This window comes from Phlebotomus papatasi, chromosome 3, assembly GCF_024763615.1.
Source record: "Phlebotomus papatasi isolate M1 chromosome 3, Ppap_2.1, whole genome shotgun sequence".
Lineage (NCBI taxonomy): Eukaryota > Metazoa > Arthropoda > Insecta > Diptera > Psychodidae > Phlebotomus > Phlebotomus papatasi.
Window position 1 is genome coordinate 39571210 of NC_077224.1, and position 19086 is coordinate 39590295.

Consider the following 19086-nt stretch of genomic DNA (forward strand, 5'->3'; position numbering starts at 1 on the left):
TATATTTTATAGTTCTAATAACTGCATATGAGCTTGTACGAACTAATTTTTTCTAAGAGTGTGCATTTCCTCACTCTGTACGTACACGGTACACTACTGGACGATTATTTCCCCCTTGATTTTCCATATTCCCCCTAAATGCGACCCTGTTCAGCGAATGTCAGTGGAAGAAAGAAAGAGAATTAGAATAAAAGCGGGTGTAGTGGAAGAAACTCGCTCGGAAAAGTTCATTCTCCGCTGGTTTGTGGCTAATTGTGGAGTGTTGATCGAGAATGGGATGGAGACGATCATAAGCGACAAGCAGAACGAGAAATTGTGTGATTTTGTGGAGAAAGGATGCATGACTTCCATCCGGATCTGCCTCCGGAAAGGTTGGTGTCCTTTTTTTGTGTGTGGCTGCTTGAAAAACAAAATTGGGCCTTTTTTGGGCAGTTTGTGCAGTGCTATGAGTGGTTCTGTTGCAGGAGCTGATCCAACAAAGGTGGGATCAAATGGGATGACTGCAATTGGATTGGCAGCAATGAAGGGAAACTATGGGATTCTCTCCAGGCTGCTGTCAGAGACACAGACACAGAAGAAGATTGACCTGAGTGAGTACGATTCCACCCCAGACGGCATGGAAGGCCTGGAATGGGATGATGAAATTGACGCTAGGTACTGCTTCTCACCGGACAAGGAATGGCTCAATCTCTATACGTAAGTATTATTGGAGATATTCTTGGGAGAGGTTCTTTATTTTGGGGGAGATTCTCTGGAACTGTGCGTGTGTTTGATGTAATTGGCAGTTACTATGCGAGAATGTGGGAGAATTTTGGTGATATGCTTACAACTGCCAGCAAAATTCGCGATGATCCTCACTGTTTGGACTATAATCACTATGCCCCAATTCACTATGCTGCCAAATTTGGCCATATGATCTGCGTTAAGCTTCTGCTGGACTACAAATGTCCAGTGGATTCGGTAACTCATGCTGGGAAAACTGCCCTCCACATAGCCTGTGAATTTCAACATAAATCCGTCGTGGAGCTCCTCATCCGGTACAATGCGAACTTGAACCAGAAAACCTTCAAATCCGGCGACTTTCCCCTCCTGATTGCCGCCCGGAATGGAAATACGGAAATTGTGAGTAAAAGATTTGCAATTTCATTTTCACACATTTTCCCCATGTCCACAATTCCCATCGGTTTTTTTTGTGTTTCTCTGTACAGATAAGGGGCCCCCCAGAGAGGCTTTCTTGGGAGCTCCTTCTGTGCTAAATAAATTTGCTATTTTTGTCTCTCGTAATTTTTTTTTTGCCAGCATAAATCTCTTGTTTTCAGTCTTTGTTGGATGATATTTCTCTCCTTTGTCTCCCGCAGTTTTCTTCCTCATTCCCCAGCATTCTTTTTTGTTTACATCCAATGTTTACGAATCAACACAGAGGATTTATAACAAAAATTACTGTGTCAATTACTGATTCTCTATCTACAAATAACTCTTGAACTAATTGCCATTTTCAAGCGCTATAGACTCTTTTTTTTTGCTGGCATCTCAGCTGTTTCTTTTTTTTGCTGTTGCCTCTGTTCCTGAACACACAGAATGATTTCATTTGCGAATCATGAAGAGAACACATGGGTTTGCTGTTTTGATTGGAAATTGTGGCATTAGTAAATAAATTAAATTGATAGCAATGTGAGAAGCATTTCCAAGTGACTCAAATGAACCGCTCTCCCTACTTGAGAATCTGTCGCACTTGTAATTCCCTGACAATTACTTAGCAAATATTTATCCTCTCCAGTGAAATGATTTTACCAATCAACATAATTCATTGATGAATTTTGATGAGCAAAAACTTCCTCTGAACAATTTGGTCGAAATTTTATATTTCCTTGAACGCTAACTTCCTAGTTTTGGCGTGAATAATACCATTAAATATCGTAACCAAGAGACAATGAGTATTTCCTTTCGTATAGCACAAACAGAGTATCAAGAGACAATTTTGGGGATTAAGGTTTATTGATCTGTCCTCCACCAGGTTTATTTTTATCTCCGACGCATTATCACGATTATCACAAACCCTGCCCACAAGAGATATTCATAAGCCTTTTTGGCGGGATTAAGAGTATGAATTAAAAAATCACTCCTCGATTGTTCTATGCAAGAATCCAGTACAATTAAAATTACTTTTTCTAATACTGATTTACTCCCGGAAATTCGTTTCATTCGAAAGACTATTTTTTTCTCCCGGAAACTTTCTCTCAGAGATCAAGAAAATGCATATTAGCACTTTCTCTAATGACTTCTTATGCAAATTTGTTCACAAAAAAAAACGCCCCACAAAATGCATTTATAATTTGCATTCCAAATGAAAGTTTTTTGACTTTCAAAAAATTAAGGAATTTTCCAGTCTAGCTGAGAGGTTATGTCTTAAAGTAGATATAACCTCAAAATATCATTTAATTGAATTTACAGGAACACAACTCGGTTTCATGCTATTATTCTGAAATTTTGGTTTAAAAAAAAAGAATTTAATTTTTTTCGGATAATTTAGGCAACTTCCTTTGTTAAATTTCTGATACTTTCTTGGAAATTGTGGTTATGTTAGATTTAACCTAAAATATTTTCAACGATGATTTGAATAATAACGGTAAAATAAAGTATGAAGGAAAAACTAACATACAGAGGATCCCGGCATTGTGCATATCGGAATTATGCATAAACGGGCTTATGCAAACACATCTATGCATCTTTGCCTATTACAGTAGACTGTCGCTCATTCGGCTCTTTTTCAATCGGGCGAAAAATTTTGTTGACAATTTTCATGTTTAATTATGAAGCTAATTCGCTGTAGTTCTTCCTATTCTATCGTGATTCTTTATAATTGAGCGTTTTTTGTGGAATTTACAAAGGCTTTGGACGCCCAAATCTATCGCGGCGTTATCACACTTGCACATTAAAATTTTAATGTGCCCGATTCACATTAATTGTCGCTTGTGAGCTTCCAAATATGTTATTTGTGTCTTTGAGTCACTTAATATTTGGGGTTTTTCTATTTATTGATAAAGAAGTGGACTTGGCCTGCAAAAATAAGTTTAAATTTACCTAAAGCATAAATATTTTTCACATTAAAAAATTGAAGAGAAAATCGCATTAATTTTTCGCATTAATGCTATAAATCAATTTATATAAAATTTTGCGGGTCAAGTCTACCTTTTTATCAACAAATAGATCAAATTTTAAATATAAAATGATTCAAACACACAAATTACACATTTGAACTCTCACCAGCGACAATTAATGTGAATCATATTAAAATTTTAATGTGCAAGTGTGATGACACAGTTAATGTATGCGGTTTGTTAAGGCGGCAAATTTGAAATTTATTTCTTATGGCTCGGGCACACCTTTTAGATCTGGAAAATTTCATGAAGTCGAAATTCGAAACCCTTTCTTTCTCACATGTTTTGCATATGACTATCTCATTCTTTCGCATACCAAATTCGATTGAGCTAAATTGAATTTGGACTGATGTTTAAAAAAAGAAGAAGAAGAGTACAAGAAATTCGAATTTCGACTTCATAAAATTTTCCTGATCTAAAAGGTGTCCTGGAGCCATTATGGCCTCTGGTACATCTTTTAGATCGGTAAAAATTTCATGTAATCAAAACTACCATCCCTTAGTTAGTTAGAAATTTTAGGTTAGGTTATGCATAGCCCTAAAAAAACCAGGAATGATTTTTGTACTAAAAATTACCTAAAGTGTATGAATAAAATTGCGCGAAGTACGAAGACATGTCTGTAAAATTTTCTAAAGGCAAAGATTTGTCGATCATTTGTGATTAGAATTAGAATTTACTTTTTTATTTCTTGTGCTCTGTGGGTTATATTTTGTTGAATTTTCTCGAACTCCAGCGATTGCTACATTTACCACAATTCCATTTAAAATTTGTTACCGGAATTTTCCCTATAACCTGAATTTTTGAGGTTAGGTAAATCAAATATAGGGTGGAATCATCACTTATGCACGTTATACGTTTATGGACAGCGTGCAAAAATCTTAAGTTCTTACCTTAAAATATATTTAGAAAAATAATAAAATCATTAGTTTATGATGTGATTATCAATTTTGTGATTTTATTGAAATCTGCTTTATGTAAGTGTAAGGACTTAAGATTTTTGCAAGCTATCCATAAGGTGTATATAATGTCCATAACTGATGATTCCACCCTAACCTTAAATATTAGGTTATATTGTTTTGAGGTTATTATTTAGAAAAAAATAACAGGTTAGAATATTAGTAAAAATTTCCGAACTTTATGATAAAAAACCACGTAGTTTCTGTTTTTTTTTTTGTAAATTAATGTATCAAATTTGTGAGAATCTGGCCCAAGGTTTTATTAGAATTAGGACAGAATCACATTGACAGTAAAATGCTAACCTTATTTCATTAATTTACGTATTTTTAATTGCAATTCTTACGCAAATTTTCCATTACCGTATTACCTTATCTCAGACTCGGTGGCACTAGGTGAAAATAATATAAGAAAATTGAAGAAATAAAACAAAACTGCGATAAACGGTGAGCAAAAAAAAAACTGTACGATTAATTTCTCATACAGTTTGTTTTTGCTCACCGTTTATCGAATTTTCGTTTTAGTTCTTCAATTTTCTTACATTATTTTCACCTAATGCCACCGAGTATGAGATAAGGAAATACAGTAATGAAAAATTTGCGCAAGAATTGCAATGAATATGCGTAAATTAACGAAATACGGTGAGGCTACGGCGAGCATTTTATTGTCAATGTGATTCTGCCCTTAATATAAACTCAAAATAAATAAATTTTCAGAAAGTAGATTTGAGAAGGTGAACTTCAGGAAATTTCATTTTAGTACTTTACAAAGTTTATTTATTTCTTAAGACATTAACCTCCAAACATTAAAATGTAAATAAAATTCTTAGAATCTCTAATTTTAAAATGTATTCAGTTACTCTTGTTTTGCATACGATATGCAAAAAAACTAGATAAATAGAAAATAAGAAAGATAATTTTAAGCGGTGTACAATGAAAAAAAAATCACACACACACAAAATGATGTCCCACAAGAAAAGAATAAAAGAGTTCTATTTTTTTTATCCACTTTGTACATATATAAATTTTATTTTGTGATATTTTCTCACTTGCGAATGAACTCAACGTTTCTCCGCGAGACTTCTTGTTTAAAAAAAATTCTCAAGTTTATTCTTAATGCTGCTGAAACGTGTGGGAAAACTTTGTGCAATCATGCCTTCGATGCGTGTTCTAACAGTTTGCTGTAAACAGTCTTTGTGTCTGCAAAATTCGCATTTTGAGAGATTTTTCCCCGCGAACACACTTTAACGTCTCTTTTGGTTGTCTAACAATTAATTCATGGGCTGATTCAATATCTCGCGCCATTTCTTTCGTCACACACAATTTAGCTCAATTTTTTGGGGAAGTTAGTGATATTGATGGAAGAAAATGACCAAGCATAGGACGACACCCAGTAGTAACATGCTATCGCAAAATGTAGAAAATAAAATTTCAAGTGCCGCAAGTGCCAATAAATTTCTTTGGTCGAAAAACATGCCAATTCATATCACTGAGTGTGTATTTTCTATTTTGATTAACTTCAATCATGATATTTGATTCAATCAAAATTGATTCTCATCTTCGATTATTGCGATTGTGTGTGCGTCTGCGGTTTGTTTTTTTTTTCGCGACAGAATGCTGTTTAAACGTTGTAGGAAGATGCGTGATAATGCATTTGACCTCACAATGAGGGGCGTATAAATTGTAAAATTAATGCGTGACACTTTGGATGTTTAGTCACAAGAGAATTAATTCTTCTTGACTTTAGAAATTTCAGATAGGATATATTGAGAATAGACTTTTGCTTGGAAGAACAAGATATTCCTGTTTAGAACAATTTGTTTTATTTAATAATTTTATCTGGTAGAACAATAAGATCCAAATAATTTAGAAAATGATCATGTTATGTTCGAGATCTTAATGTGTCTGTAAACCAGTTGATAGTCTTAATTTTCGCAAGTTCAGTGGAAAGCATCTTACTCTAAAATATTTTGTTCAGAAGAGCGAAAGGGAAAATTTATCTAGAGTCATGTGGCCATTACTAATTCGATGTATCTGGCATTAAATAAGGTAGAATAGTCTATTTCAAAACCTGCTCTAAATGGGATTTTTGATTCTCTGAGTTCCAGATAAATCAAAAAAAAACCATTCATATTGAAAAGTTTTATTAAAAAAAAATAATAAAAACCTCATTTGAAGTCGGTTCTGAACTTAGTCTATTTTATTGTATGTATGGTCATTTATTTTTAAGAGAACAATATTTTTCCTTAAACTTCTTTATTATACTGGATTGAATTGCAAGGATCGCAATCTATTAAAAAAAACCATTCCAGATTTCTTAAACACTCTAAAGATGGTGTAAATCAATTGAAAAAAAAACTAAATTAATAGGGTGGAGTAACCACTTATCGCCACTTTTAGGAAAAAGTGAAATTAATTGTATTATAACTTTTGACCCCTTATTATCAGATAACTCAAATTTGACATAAAGTTTCTTAGATATATTGGCTCTAAATTCGTCAAAACCATAGTCATACAATTTAACGCGGGAGTACATAAACAACTGATTTTTATTAACAATGCAAAAATAACCACTTCGCCGCCACTTTTTACCACTTTTCGCCAGTTCTGTAACCAGTTCTCGCCACCCACTTGGAAAAGTTCAAACTCGATTATTTCGAGCAATATTATGCAAAGAATACATTCAGCATTTCTTTTTCCTCATGATCACCTTATTAGTACTCACATTAAAAGATTTTTCTTTACTGTTATTTGAGAAATCAAATTATTAGACTATTGCAGACAGTAAACAAAGCAGATTTGACAACTGAGAATATATGAAGTGAAGTTAGCGTCGTCTGTTGAAAAGCTATGGCGAGAAGTTGTGATTCAATTTTAGAATATTACCACTTTACGCCATGGCTCATTTTTACATTAAAATAATATAAAATGAAATATTAACTAACTAAATCAGAGGTGTGCAAGAAACCGTTGAAACCGAATTAACGTCAAAATAAGTTTGTTATAGTAGCGTTTTGACCATTGACGTACATGTTTCATTTGACGTTAATTCGGTTTCAACGGTTTCTTGCACACCTCTGAACTAAATACAAATTTTAAGTATTCTTCAAATGTAATTAAATGTTCAATAGACAAATTATTGATTCAAAATCGTAAATTTTGTTCGATAAAAGTTTCATGACACTTACGATGTTTGGTAAGAAATATTGGATTCGATGCACTTGCTTAAAATATTCCTCTAAAAAATGCTCAAACATTTAAATTCAAAACAAAAAATGAGTGTTTTTCGACTTTATACCTAGCAGCAATAAAAATGCAAGTAACTTTGCGGCTCATTTATTTCATAAATCGTGAAAAATAGCAATTTCAATATAAGTGGCGAGAAGTGGTGATTCCACCCTACACTTGAATTAATGTGTTCAGTAGGAGAATTCTGTACTTTTCGTGGCATTGTCACGCGTGATTTCGAAACCTGACAATGCCATTCGAGCTTTTTTTGTCATATCATATGAGTTCGAAAATGCTATTCATTTATTTTTAATGAAATCCCTTTACTTGACGATTTTATGAAAATACAGTACGTGTTGGTTGATTTGTTTAACGAAATTCATTGTCATTTGAATTGCCAGAAATCTCAAATATGTGACTTCTAACAATGCCACGTGAGCTGAAATGGCAATGTCACGGGTACAGAATCGCATTTTCGAAAAAGCTCTCCTAAGATTCGAGGAGAAATTCTGTAACGCATTTTTTCGAAAATGCGATTCTGTAGCCGTGACATTGCCATTTGAGCTCACGTGGCATTGTCAGAAGGGTCAGAAGTCACATATTGAGATTTCTGGCAATTCAAATGACAATGAATTTCGTTAAACAAATCAATCAAGACGTACTGTATTTTCATAAAATCAAGTAAAGGGATTTCACTAAAAAATCAATGAATTGCATTTTCGAACTCATATGATATGACAAAAAAGCTCGAATGGCATTGTCAGGTTTCGAACTCATGTGTGACAATGCCACGAGAATTACAGAATTCTCCTACAGGATCAGTTTATTACTGGATTGTAACCAATTAGAACCGATTTAGATTTGTCAAGGATTCCAGGACCTTTCAAATGAATCCAAATTTGTCACAATCTATTGAGAAATACGCTCTCTAGAGCGGATAACCTTTTGACCTTGAAAAAATTTCAATTAGTTTTGGGTCTTTAAATTTAAGCAATTTTTATCTGATATTATCATCAGATCTCTATGCTACTCAATGCTGGTGCTCTCGTTGACGAGTGCAATCTGCAAGATGTCACCCCGCTCATGGAGGCCATCCAGATGAAGAATGTCCCTGCCGCTAAGTTGCTGATTGAGCGTGGTGCCAATATCAATTTGCAGGATCGTGAGGGTGAGTTGCAAATTTAATTATTTCGTATGCTGTTTTTTTTTTCTCTCTGATTCAATTTCGCGTTTGATTGATGCATAAAACAAAAAAAAAAGCTGGTTAGAGTGAAAAAAATGGTTTTTCAAGGTCTCTCGCCTCTCTGTCTTGCCGTCATGAGTGAATCTGTGGAGTTGGTGAGGCTGTTGCTAGAGAGAAATTGTCGGATTGTGCTATCGCACAATCTTCTTCACAAATCAATAGCTGCAAATAACAATGAACTGATAAAGTTGCTGGTGGAGGCAGGGGATAATGTCAATGCTAGGGATACCTTTGGACTGTCAGCATTTGAGAAGTTGATTACGTTCGGAAATGAGGAAATGGTGTTATTTTTGCGGCAATATGCCCCAAAGAGTGCTACATGCTCATCTGAGTCCACAGAGATCTTTATGGCCATCAATATTCAATGTAAGCCAAAGTTTCAGCGAATGCTGAATTTACTGTTGCATCTCAATAGTGATATCGATGCTACATTATGGAATGAGACTCCGCTCTCGGCCACAATTCGCGTCAAGCAGTATGACTATGCTAAGATTCTCATAAGGGAGGGTTGCTCAGTGAAAATTCCCCAAATGGGAAATTCGGTGGAATTGCTGAGGCGCGATGGCACAACGCTTATACTAAAGTACCTCATAAATGCTGGTCTACGACTCTGGGACTTTCCGGATGTTGTGGCATCGATAAAGGTGCCCCCATGGTCTGGGGGTGTCCAAACAATTGAACACTATCTCACTCATACAGCCAGAAATCCCCTTTCTCTGCAACAACTTGCCCGGATTCGCATACGCGATGCTCTGAGGCAGAGAATGAAGAAATCTCTAGAGAAAGTCTTTAGGTTCTCAGCAGTCAATGCCAATATTGACTATACTAGTTCGATGTTTGAGGAGTGTGTTCAGAGTCTTGGATTACCAAGAAGACTCATAGATTATGTCTATAGATTCTCAGATTTAGAATAAGTCTCTAAAAATTTTTAGAAGATAAGAAAAAGTATAAGCAGAAAAGTGCTGAAAATTCTCAAATTGCTATAACGAAGAGACTCTCAAATTCACTTTCAATATTTTCTGTTGTGTAGAAGAATTATAATAGATTGAAAGAGTCAACAACTTTTTAAGCTCAAGGACGAACAAATGGTTCAATTAAAGCAAATTGAACAATCTTGGAATACTTTTCGCACGACTTTATGACGTAGTGAAAATGATTAGATCAACATTTTGATATCTATCATTGATCTCTCACTATTACTAATATAATAATTTTTTCATCAGAGCTTTAATAAATTATGGACTGGTTCTATAAAACATTTTGCTGCTGGATAAATGCATTTTTATATGATGGGGGATCTTGTTGGAGAGCATGGAAAGTTTCAGTAATTTAGCCACAGACAGAATATTAATCAATTTAAAGCAATTGAATAAACTTGAATAGCTTCGCACGACTATTAGATTTTGTGTTGCAGATGAGATAACTACTTGGTATTTACATATTTTGGATCTTACAGAATTCCAAAGTATTCTTCCAAGAACACTTAAAAGAAAAATTTGCAAGTGAAAAAAGGTTCTTTTAATGCCCAAAAAGATACTAGGATGCGTAATTTTTGATTTTATCAAGGGGGAGATATTAGGGTCGGAAGTGGTGTACAGCTGAAAATGAAGTACTTGGAAGTCTTTGGAAGTGGGAGTGTCCGAAAATAAAGTCTTCTCTGTTTAATTCTGAATTTTAGAGATTATACGCTACTTTTAGCTCAGATTTTAAATTCGAGTGGCAAAAATACGTAAAGAACGAAAAGGTTTCTTTGTAGTATTTAATGTTAATCCAATTTTGGAAAGGCCTAAATGATAGACTTCCATTCCATTTCATTGAGCATTTTGGGCTTTTTATTTAGATCGTGTTTAAATGACTGAAAAGTGACTTGAAAAATTTCGATATAGAGATTTATTCTTGAAAAGATCAACTTTATCTTAAACGGTCTCTAACATAAACGGCAATATTGTGGGTATTCGAGTGGAAGACAATTGAAGAGGTTGAAGAGATTATTAAGATTTTGGAAAACAATAATTCGATCGACTTTCGCTATTTAGAAAAACTTGGATGTATTTAAAAGCTTGATACGTGGGTGCTACATCTCTTCACTGAAAAGAATAAAGGGAACTGTAGGAACTGTACTACGGGTTATTACGGTACTTTTTAGTGGTAACTTTAATCTAAGACTTCTCTATCCAATTGCGGAGTAGAGGATTTGCCGGATTCTATGCTGTGGTTCAACGGATATATATGAAGTCTTTGCGGTTAACGGGAGTGAAATAAGAGCGTGGTAGTGCATGGTGCTCCGAGAATAACCCTAATCCGAGCTATGCTGTCGGATGATCTATTTTGCAGAGTGAATTAAATAACTTTTTCAAATGTGACAAGAAACTTTTAGACGATAAAAATGATCAACTTTTGGAAAACAATTATTTTGGATACGATCTTAAATAAAACATTTTTTTAAATGCACAGGCAACTCATTTGCAAAAAGAAAAATTTTAAGAAGTATTTATCATTTTTTCACCTGATTTCTTGAATATAACTTTGTCAAGAATTTTTTGGTCAATACTGTACTTCTGAAGTGCTAAATTAGTTGTTGCACTCGTACTTTTGGTCTCTTGCAGACTTTCCAAAACAATTTCAACCAATTAGAAACGACCATACTTTTTTTTTGAGACCTCTTTTCCAGAAGTAGCTTCACTGGTCTGTTGTGGCCTCTACACACTAGAAAAATTTATGTTCATATTGAAGATAATTGCCTACGCTTATGTAGGAAGAACTCTAAAAAATGGACATATTTTTCTCTAGTGTGTAGACCATTAGAAAATGCATAGAAAGAAATTCTGTTGGTCATAAAATACAGATAATAATAAAATATCATTAGTATGCAAGAATATCTGCTGCTATTAAAATATTATTATAAAATATTAAGAAAAAATTTTAAAGGAAATACATGTAAAAATAAATTTCTTAAGATTTTTTTAAAAGTGTTCTTACTTATATTTTTCATAATATTAAACAAATTATTGATTCCTAAGTATGAGAAGTGCAAGAAGTGCTGGATGTATTGCAGCATTTTTGAGAGTCTTTCGAAACGCTGGAAGTGTAAAGGGTTCCAAATTGTGGAAGTGTCTGGAAGTGGTGTACACATTTTCATCCTAATATGTCGCCCTTGGATTTTATTGAATATTTAAATTTTGAATTGACGTTAAAGACTGATTCGTATCCTGCATAAAAGATCTTTTATTTTAAAGTATCAAATATCTTTACGGTTTTACAACAAGATGTAACAAACTTCACTGGAACTGAAATTGAACCAGAAATTTCAAGCAACTTTGATTAGTTTCCGATTCTTTGAAAAAATAGTCTAGGGTACCGTAGAGTAAGATGGGGTAATTTGGAATCATGTATAATTTTGAACTTTAAAATTTTCTAACAGGTTTAGGACAGCAAAAGAAAAAAAAAATAACGAGGAAGTACTACTTCTTTGTAGTTTTCCTTTTCTTTTTGACCGTCTGAAACAGTGAAAAATTTCAAAATTCGAAAATAGGCATGATTTGGAATTATTCCGTCTTTCCCAAAGGGTTATGCCTTATGCCCTAGACACACTTACGACTTAAGCCGAGAGACGACTTAGTAGAAAATTATGGTAATGTAGTTTAACCCTTTAACGACGAGACACTTTTTACGGAGCGAAAATCAACAATAAAAATTTAACCGATAAACAAAATCAATTGAACGTCTTACATTTGACTTCGGAAACTCCAACAGAGGTCTGATTCGGTGCGTGTTTTACCTCTACGAGCGATAGGAACAAAAATAGCCCAAAAATTTAAGTAATTTTTCTGATAATACCAATGAACCATAATTTTCAGTCTAATGAAAAATATTGTATATGAGTATTGTAGTTTCTTTTTCCAAAACGGTTAAAAATTAAATAAAGCTTGAAAATTAAATTAAATAAAGCTTAAAAATTTACTATATAGCAAATAGCTGGAGACTTGCAAGAAATATCCTAGATTCCTTCAACCTTCTACTTTGCAATTACGTACAAACATAGGGGAAAGTGCCCATGCTTGATACCACTGGAAGCTTCGTAATGACTAAATTTCTCCTATGTTTCTCAATAAACGTAACTCCGCAATATATTTTAAAAACTAGCCACTTTCTCATAGTTTTTAAAATATGGTTGCGACAAGTCAAATATATATTGTGAGACATAGAAAATTTAGTCATTACGAAGCTTCCAATGGTATCAAGCATGGGCACCTTCCCCTAAGAAAAAAATTACTTTAGGTAACCAAAAAAAAAATTTTCTTTATGGGACACCGGTGTTCCAATCGTCCTTAAAGGGTTAATTATTATTTCGAATATAATTACGCTAAGCCGTCTCTCGGCTAATCCTCAGGTCTGTCGAAGCCCTTAGACACACTTACGACTTAAGCCGAGAGACGGCTAAACGTCATTATAATCAAATTTGATTAAATCCTCATCAGTTTCCCACTAAGTCGTTTTTCGCCTGAAGCCGAGAGACGGATTGGTCAGGAGGAAATGTAATCATAATTATTTTGATTATACTTACGTTAAGCCGTTTCTAGGCTTATGCCGTAAGTCTGTCTAGAAGAGCATTACAAACGTTTCTAAAAGCTTTTTCTGTGGTTTTCTAATAGGTTTCACCGTGCAAAGTCTATATAATCGTGCATTTAGGAATATTTTCTAATTCTTCCGAAGACAAATTTATTTTTAGGATGTTTCCTGCGAAAAAATGTATTTTTTACGATTATTAAAGTTATAATCATAATTTGGGCATTTTTAGACTCGCTTTTATAACTTTTTGAAATATGCGTAGTTTGTCTGACGGTCGCTAGTGGCATTGCCGGCATTGGAATCGCATGTTTAATGGCTCCGCGCCACACCCTTTAGATCAGGAAAATTTAATAAAACTAAAATTCACATCTCTTTCTTACTTAAAAGTTTCGCAGATGTCCGTCTCATTCTTTAGCACTTTTCTTCTTCTTCTTTTAAGTGTCAAAACAAATTCAATTTGGTTTAAACCAATTTTGAATGTGAAAGAGTGAGATAGACATATACAAGTTTGATGAAGAAATTGAATGTGAATTTGGATTTCATGAAATGGTGATCCTGATTAAAAACGTGTGACGGAGGCATAACCCAAATTTGTGATTTAAATTCAAATATAATTTTTTGAGGATGATCTGAGTAAGTTTTCTAAATTTATTACTGATCTATTATGCCCTATTTTATTCTTCATTAATTTGTGATTAATCGGAATTTATTGAAAGAACCAAAGTCCATGAAATGATGGATTTTGAAGAATCACAAAATCTATCATTTTTTTTTTAAGAAAAATTATCAAAAGTTTACAGCAATTTTGCATCGCTAATAAATTAAATAAAATTGCCGGAAAAGTTTTTGATATTGTATTGATCTCTTGAACAATTAAGAAAAGAAATTGAACAGAAACTCTAAGAAATTGTTGTAGAGTATGGAAAATTTTAGTTTTTTAGCAATACATCATTTTTTTTTTAATTATTTTAATTGCTTTTCAGAGGCTTTTCTACTAATTGTGATAGAAAAATTATAATAGAAACAAAAAAAATTATGGAGTTTTAGGAAGAAGCACTGAATTGAGCCAATACTCATTAGATATTCTTGACTCTTTCATACATTATTCAATATACAGCCTTAAAAAAAAATTGTGAGCAATTTGGGAATTTGCAGAAAGAACAGGAAAGATTTTTAGATGGTTAACAGTGTTTCCCAGAACTTGGAAAAAATATTCTGCAAAAAAATAAAAAATTGTAGAGAAATTAATTTTTGACAGAAAAAAAAAATAGTAAGATTCTTCTCAGAACATTATAAATGATATTCATTGAAAATATTTGTATTCTAGAAGGTATTATTAATCATGGAATGAATTATAAAACAAATCAAGTTTATTGGATTTTTTGTTACAAGATTTTTATAAAAGATAAACTTGCTTCAATTTGCATTTCTCGAGGAGTTCAAGGAGGTTTAAAAGAACAAGTAAGAGTTTTTTTGCACAAGGAAATTATCCTTGATTTTTTATAAAATAAAATCGATGAAAAAAATTGAATAGAAAAATTAAAAATTTATAAAGTTGCAGAAAATAAAACTTTGTTGCTATCCATCGATCGTGTTATTGGTAAATTGCAAATTAATAATCCAAATAGCAAATTAAAGCAATTATTTGCCAAGACAGAATGTCTTTTGAAGTCTAATTGAAAAGTTGTTAGCATAAGAATAACATTTATACTGCATTTATATCGCTTCTTCATGTAAATTGAATGGCTTTATTGTTGAGAATGTTAGCAATTTAAGTGATTCTGTGGCATCTCCAGTGAATAACTTTAAATTATATGTGATTAATATTGGATTACCATTGTAGATTGTAAGAAATCCATAAAAGCTTATGCATTTTTTTTTTACCTGGCGATTAGAATACCTTATTTGGTGAGAACGACAATTTGCACAATCTGATTTGGGAAACACTGATTGATAGAGTTGCAGGAGATTTTAATGAATAAGAGACATTTATTTGAAAGTCACAAAGAAAAACTCTGTATTTTAAAATGTAATTTCATTGTAACAATTATTATAGATTAAATTGCCTCTGAATATTGCGAAATGAGACTCTCAACGGAGGGATTTTTCTTTACATTTATTCTTCTTCCAATGAATCTGGTATCAGCATTTTCTTAACCCTCTCATCCAAATCCCCTTTGCTGCCAATCAAATCAATTGGAAATCTTCCTCTGTTATCACGGACATTCTTCAGGGAGGCCATTCTGCTCATAAGAACTTTTGCAGTTTGCATGTGTGCTCCCTGAGCAGCCCTGTGAAGGGCATTCTGTCCATCGGAATCTCTAGCATCCACTAGAGCTCCTTTCTCACACAGAAACTCCACAATTTCCACTCTGCCCATCATTGAGGCCCGATGCAGTGGAGTTACACCTCCGTTTGTCACGCAATTGACATCCGCTCCAGCTGAAAGGAGCAATCGGCAGGCCTTCAAATGACCAGCCCGTGCGGCATAATGGAGAGCTGTATAGCCGGAATTGTCCCTATCATTTGTAGCTCCTCTTCTTATGGCACTTTCCAGGCGATCCAGATCATTGTAGAGAGCTGCAAAAAGTACACAAAAGAAGCTTTAAACCTTCTTTCATTTTTTTTTAAATGAAAAAATGAAAGAAAAATTATTTATTTAAAAGGTAAGCTAAAAGAAATGGCAGGACGTCCCACACTGAGAGAAATACGAAAAAGTTAAAATAACCTTCCGGAAATGTTTATTTTACCCTGCAGTATTGAACCGAAATCGGTTTAAACCCTTTGTAGGTGTATTAGGGGTTAAAGTTACCCTTTTTCATGTTAATTTTACCCTTAAAAAGGTGTAAAATTAACATTAAAAAATGTTGATATATTTTTACACCTAAAAAATGTTAAAGTTATGAGGAAAAAAAGTTAATCGCACCCCCGTTTTTTCTCAGTGCAGCATTGCGAATTGAACTCACGAGATAGAGCTCTTCGCGAAATATCTTTTTGGCTAATTTTGGTTAAAAATTGGTCACTTTAAAAATTGGTTAGAACGTTGAATGTTAGAATATTCTTGATATATTACATTGTCTTTGGATATAGACTATAGACAATGTATATTAGTAACATTTTTACGCACAAATAAAAACACTTAGGAAAAAACGGGGGTGCGATTAACTTTTTTTCCTCATAACTTTAACACTTTTTAGGTGTAAAAATACATCAACATTTTTTAATGTTAATTTTACACTTTTTTAAGTTTAAAATTAACATGAAAAAGGGTAACTTTAACCCATATAGTAAAAAAATGTGTAAAATTTTACTACTATAATAGTGCAAAATCGACCATTTCAGTTGTTTAATTTAAAAATGTTTAAAAAATGCACAACATTTTGGTAATTTATTGTCACGTGATTGAAAATTACCACTATTATAGTTGAAAAATTTTCAACAATCTTGTTTAATTTGAAAATGTGTAAAATTTTAACACTATAATAGTGTGAAATCGGATAAATTAATTATTTAATTGCGATCTGTGTAAAATTTCTCACTGTTATAATCATAAAAATTTTTCAACAATGTTTCGTGATTTAAAACTGTTTAACAAATTCTAAAAATTACCACTATTATAGTATGATTACAGTTTTTCACATTATTATAGTGTGAAAAATACACAACTTTATGGTATTATTTGTCACATGAACAAAAATTAACACTATCTATCTCTATCTAAAAATCTAAATCTATCTATTACAGTTTGATCATAATTTTTAACACTATTATAGTGTGAAGCCCTGTGTATTTCAACCAAATTTGTTCAATTTTTAAACAAAAGTTGTTGAATTATGAGACAAAAGTTGTTGAATTTTTAAACAAAAGTTGTGTAAAAATTGTTGAATTTTCAATTAAGACTTATACTTCAGTCGAGATGCTTTTCATTGGGCAAAAATCATATAGAACATCAAATATTTATATGCATAATAAGTATATCGTGAAGATCCGAGCATCAGATGTAATCATTTCGTATTAGGGGGGATCCCGAGTACACGAAAAACCAATAGAAATGTCTAAAAAGGCAAAAAAATCAAAATCTTCGAAATAAAAAGAAAATTCAACAATAAACAGAATTCAATAATTTTTGAATTTACACATAAAATTTCAACACCAAATTCAACATCTTGAAATTCAACAACTTTAAATTAAACACTTTTTCCAAATTTAACACTATAATAGTGGTGTGAAAGATTCAATTCAATTCAATTTGAAGTTTATTTCATGCCTAAAGATACAATGCTGTTCCTATTTAAGGCTATACAAAATATTATGCTAGTTAGATTACACACTATAATAGTGTTAATTGTTTTTATTGTGCATAACACACCTAAAAAGCATAATATTTACACCGTTTTCGCATGAATAATACAGGGTAAAATTAACATTTCCGGAATGTTATTTTAACTTTTTCGGATTTCTCTCAGTGAAGGAATACTCAGTAAAAATAAATAAATTACGGATACTTGACTAATTTGTTAAAGATTAGGACCGATATAACAGAGTTGGAAATTTTAAGACCTCCAAAACATCCAAATATAACTAAATCTGTTGAAAAATAAGCCCTTCAAAGTGGTTGAACTTTGACCCTTAATAATTCAAAATGGCGATTTTCCGAGGTATGTATTAACAAAACATATTCAAGAATGAATGAGATTTATAGTGCCGTTTTCGAAATGTACTAAAAACATAGTTTTGGAGGGGATGGAGGTAGTGGGAGGAGGTGAATGGAAAAAGAACGTTTAGAGATATCCTTTTTTAATGGGGGTCACCGAAGATCGAACGTTGATATATCTTACCGTTTAAGCTTTAGGACGGTGACAAGTTAAAAAAAGCGGATTATACCTCTCTCTTTAAGTTCGAGCAGCAGTAAAATGAGGAAAACTTTCAGGTTTTTTGTGAGAGGTAAATCTGTATTAATATATCACAGTTCTCTATAAAAAAAATTAATATCTCAGGATCTAATCACATACAACCTGAGTAATTGTAAATTTGAACAAAATGTCTCATACACAAAAAATGTATCAATAACTCTTTCGTCTCTTTTGGGACTCTGAGTACCCAAAGCAGCATATGAATGTTCTGTGAAAAATAATGTTTTTTAATTATTCAGAACTGATAAAAATCCTATTCTTGTGGATGATTACAAACTATAAGGATGTCCAAATGTAAGATATTTTTTTGTAGGACCTCAATTAATTCCTGAGCTTAGATATTTTTGATTAAAAAATGGTGAAATTGGCTTGCAGCATATGCTGCGGTCCGGAAAGAGATAACGGATTTTGGTCCAACAACATGGCATAGATCATAAAAACCAATTAAAACAGTGATCAGACTATTTATGCTTTAATTAGTGTTAAAATTAAAAAAGAAAAATCGGACGCTAACCAGAATTTATTACTGTAATTGGTTCAAAAATTCACTTTTAGCGAGACCTAAGCTATTTGCTAGCCTTTAAAAATAAATCTTAAAAAATATGATCTCTAGATGTGTTTAATCCTTGACCTTGAAAAAATATTATTGAGAATAATTTCAAAGATTAAAAATTACCTGCTGTCCAGATTCCTCTCTCAAAATCCATCTCGTCGAGCGTTTGAGCAGCTGCTGATGGGCGGCATTTGCACACTCCATCATTTCCTGACTCGTGCAAATGATGATCAGTCATAATCGACTTCTTTCAAATCACTCTAAAACTATTATTTTTATCTAAAAAAAACCAATATAACAAACAAACACCTGAGTTTCTCGTTTTCTTTTTGCAAAAAACACACAATTATCTGGTACGAATTGAATACTTTAGAAAATAAAATTAAATACGAAATGTTCACAATATTTTAAGAAATACTTTTTTTTGTTGTTGTTGTGAAGAAAAACCGAACTACGGCACTAACTTTGT

The 19086-nt window shown here is 32.7% G+C and overlaps 2 protein-coding genes across 2 annotated transcripts; one reads left to right on the plus strand and one right to left on the minus strand.

Moving 5' to 3' along the window:
* The first annotated feature begins 156 nt into the window (after nt 1-156).
* Nucleotides 157-15234, plus strand: LOC129805596 (ankyrin-1). Its single transcript, XM_055853628.1, has 5 exons — nt 157-371; nt 465-696; nt 786-1122; nt 8357-8507; nt 8631-15234. The coding sequence occupies exons 1-5, from the start codon at nt 158-160 to the stop codon at nt 9494-9496; spliced, it is 1800 nt and encodes a 599-aa protein (XP_055709603.1). The 5' UTR covers nt 157; the 3' UTR covers nt 9497-15234.
* On the minus strand, nt 15139-18860 carry LOC129805642 (ankyrin repeat domain-containing protein 39). The gene is made up of 2 exons (XM_055853686.1): nt 18741-18860; nt 15139-15731 (listed from the first exon to the last, which is right to left on the minus strand). Exons 1-2 carry the CDS (start codon nt 18853-18855, stop codon nt 15268-15270), a joined length of 579 nt encoding a protein of 192 aa, XP_055709661.1. The 5' UTR covers nt 18856-18860; the 3' UTR covers nt 15139-15267.
* Nucleotides 18861-19086: the final 226 nt, after the last annotated feature.

Bases quoted from the DNA above. Each gene is read 5' to 3' on its own strand.
- LOC129805596 (XM_055853628.1), top strand. From the start codon at position 158: ATGTCAGTGGAAGAAAGAAAGAGAATTAGAATAAAAGCGGGTGTAGTG. The intron at 697-785 runs GTAAGTATTATT...TGTAATTGGCAG, and splicing joins GAATGGCTCAATCTCTATAC to TTACTATGCGAGAATGTGGG. The intron at 1,123-8,356 runs GTGAGTAAAAGA...TATTATCATCAG, and splicing joins GGAATGGAAATACGGAAATT to ATCTCTATGCTACTCAATGC.
- LOC129805642 (XM_055853686.1), bottom strand. From the start codon at position 18,855: ATGACTGATCATCATTTGCACGAGTCAGGAAATGATGGAGTGTGCAAA. The intron at 15,732-18,740 runs GTAATTTTTAAT...TACTTTTTGCAG, and splicing joins GAGAGGAATCTGGACAGCAG to CTCTCTACAATGATCTGGAT.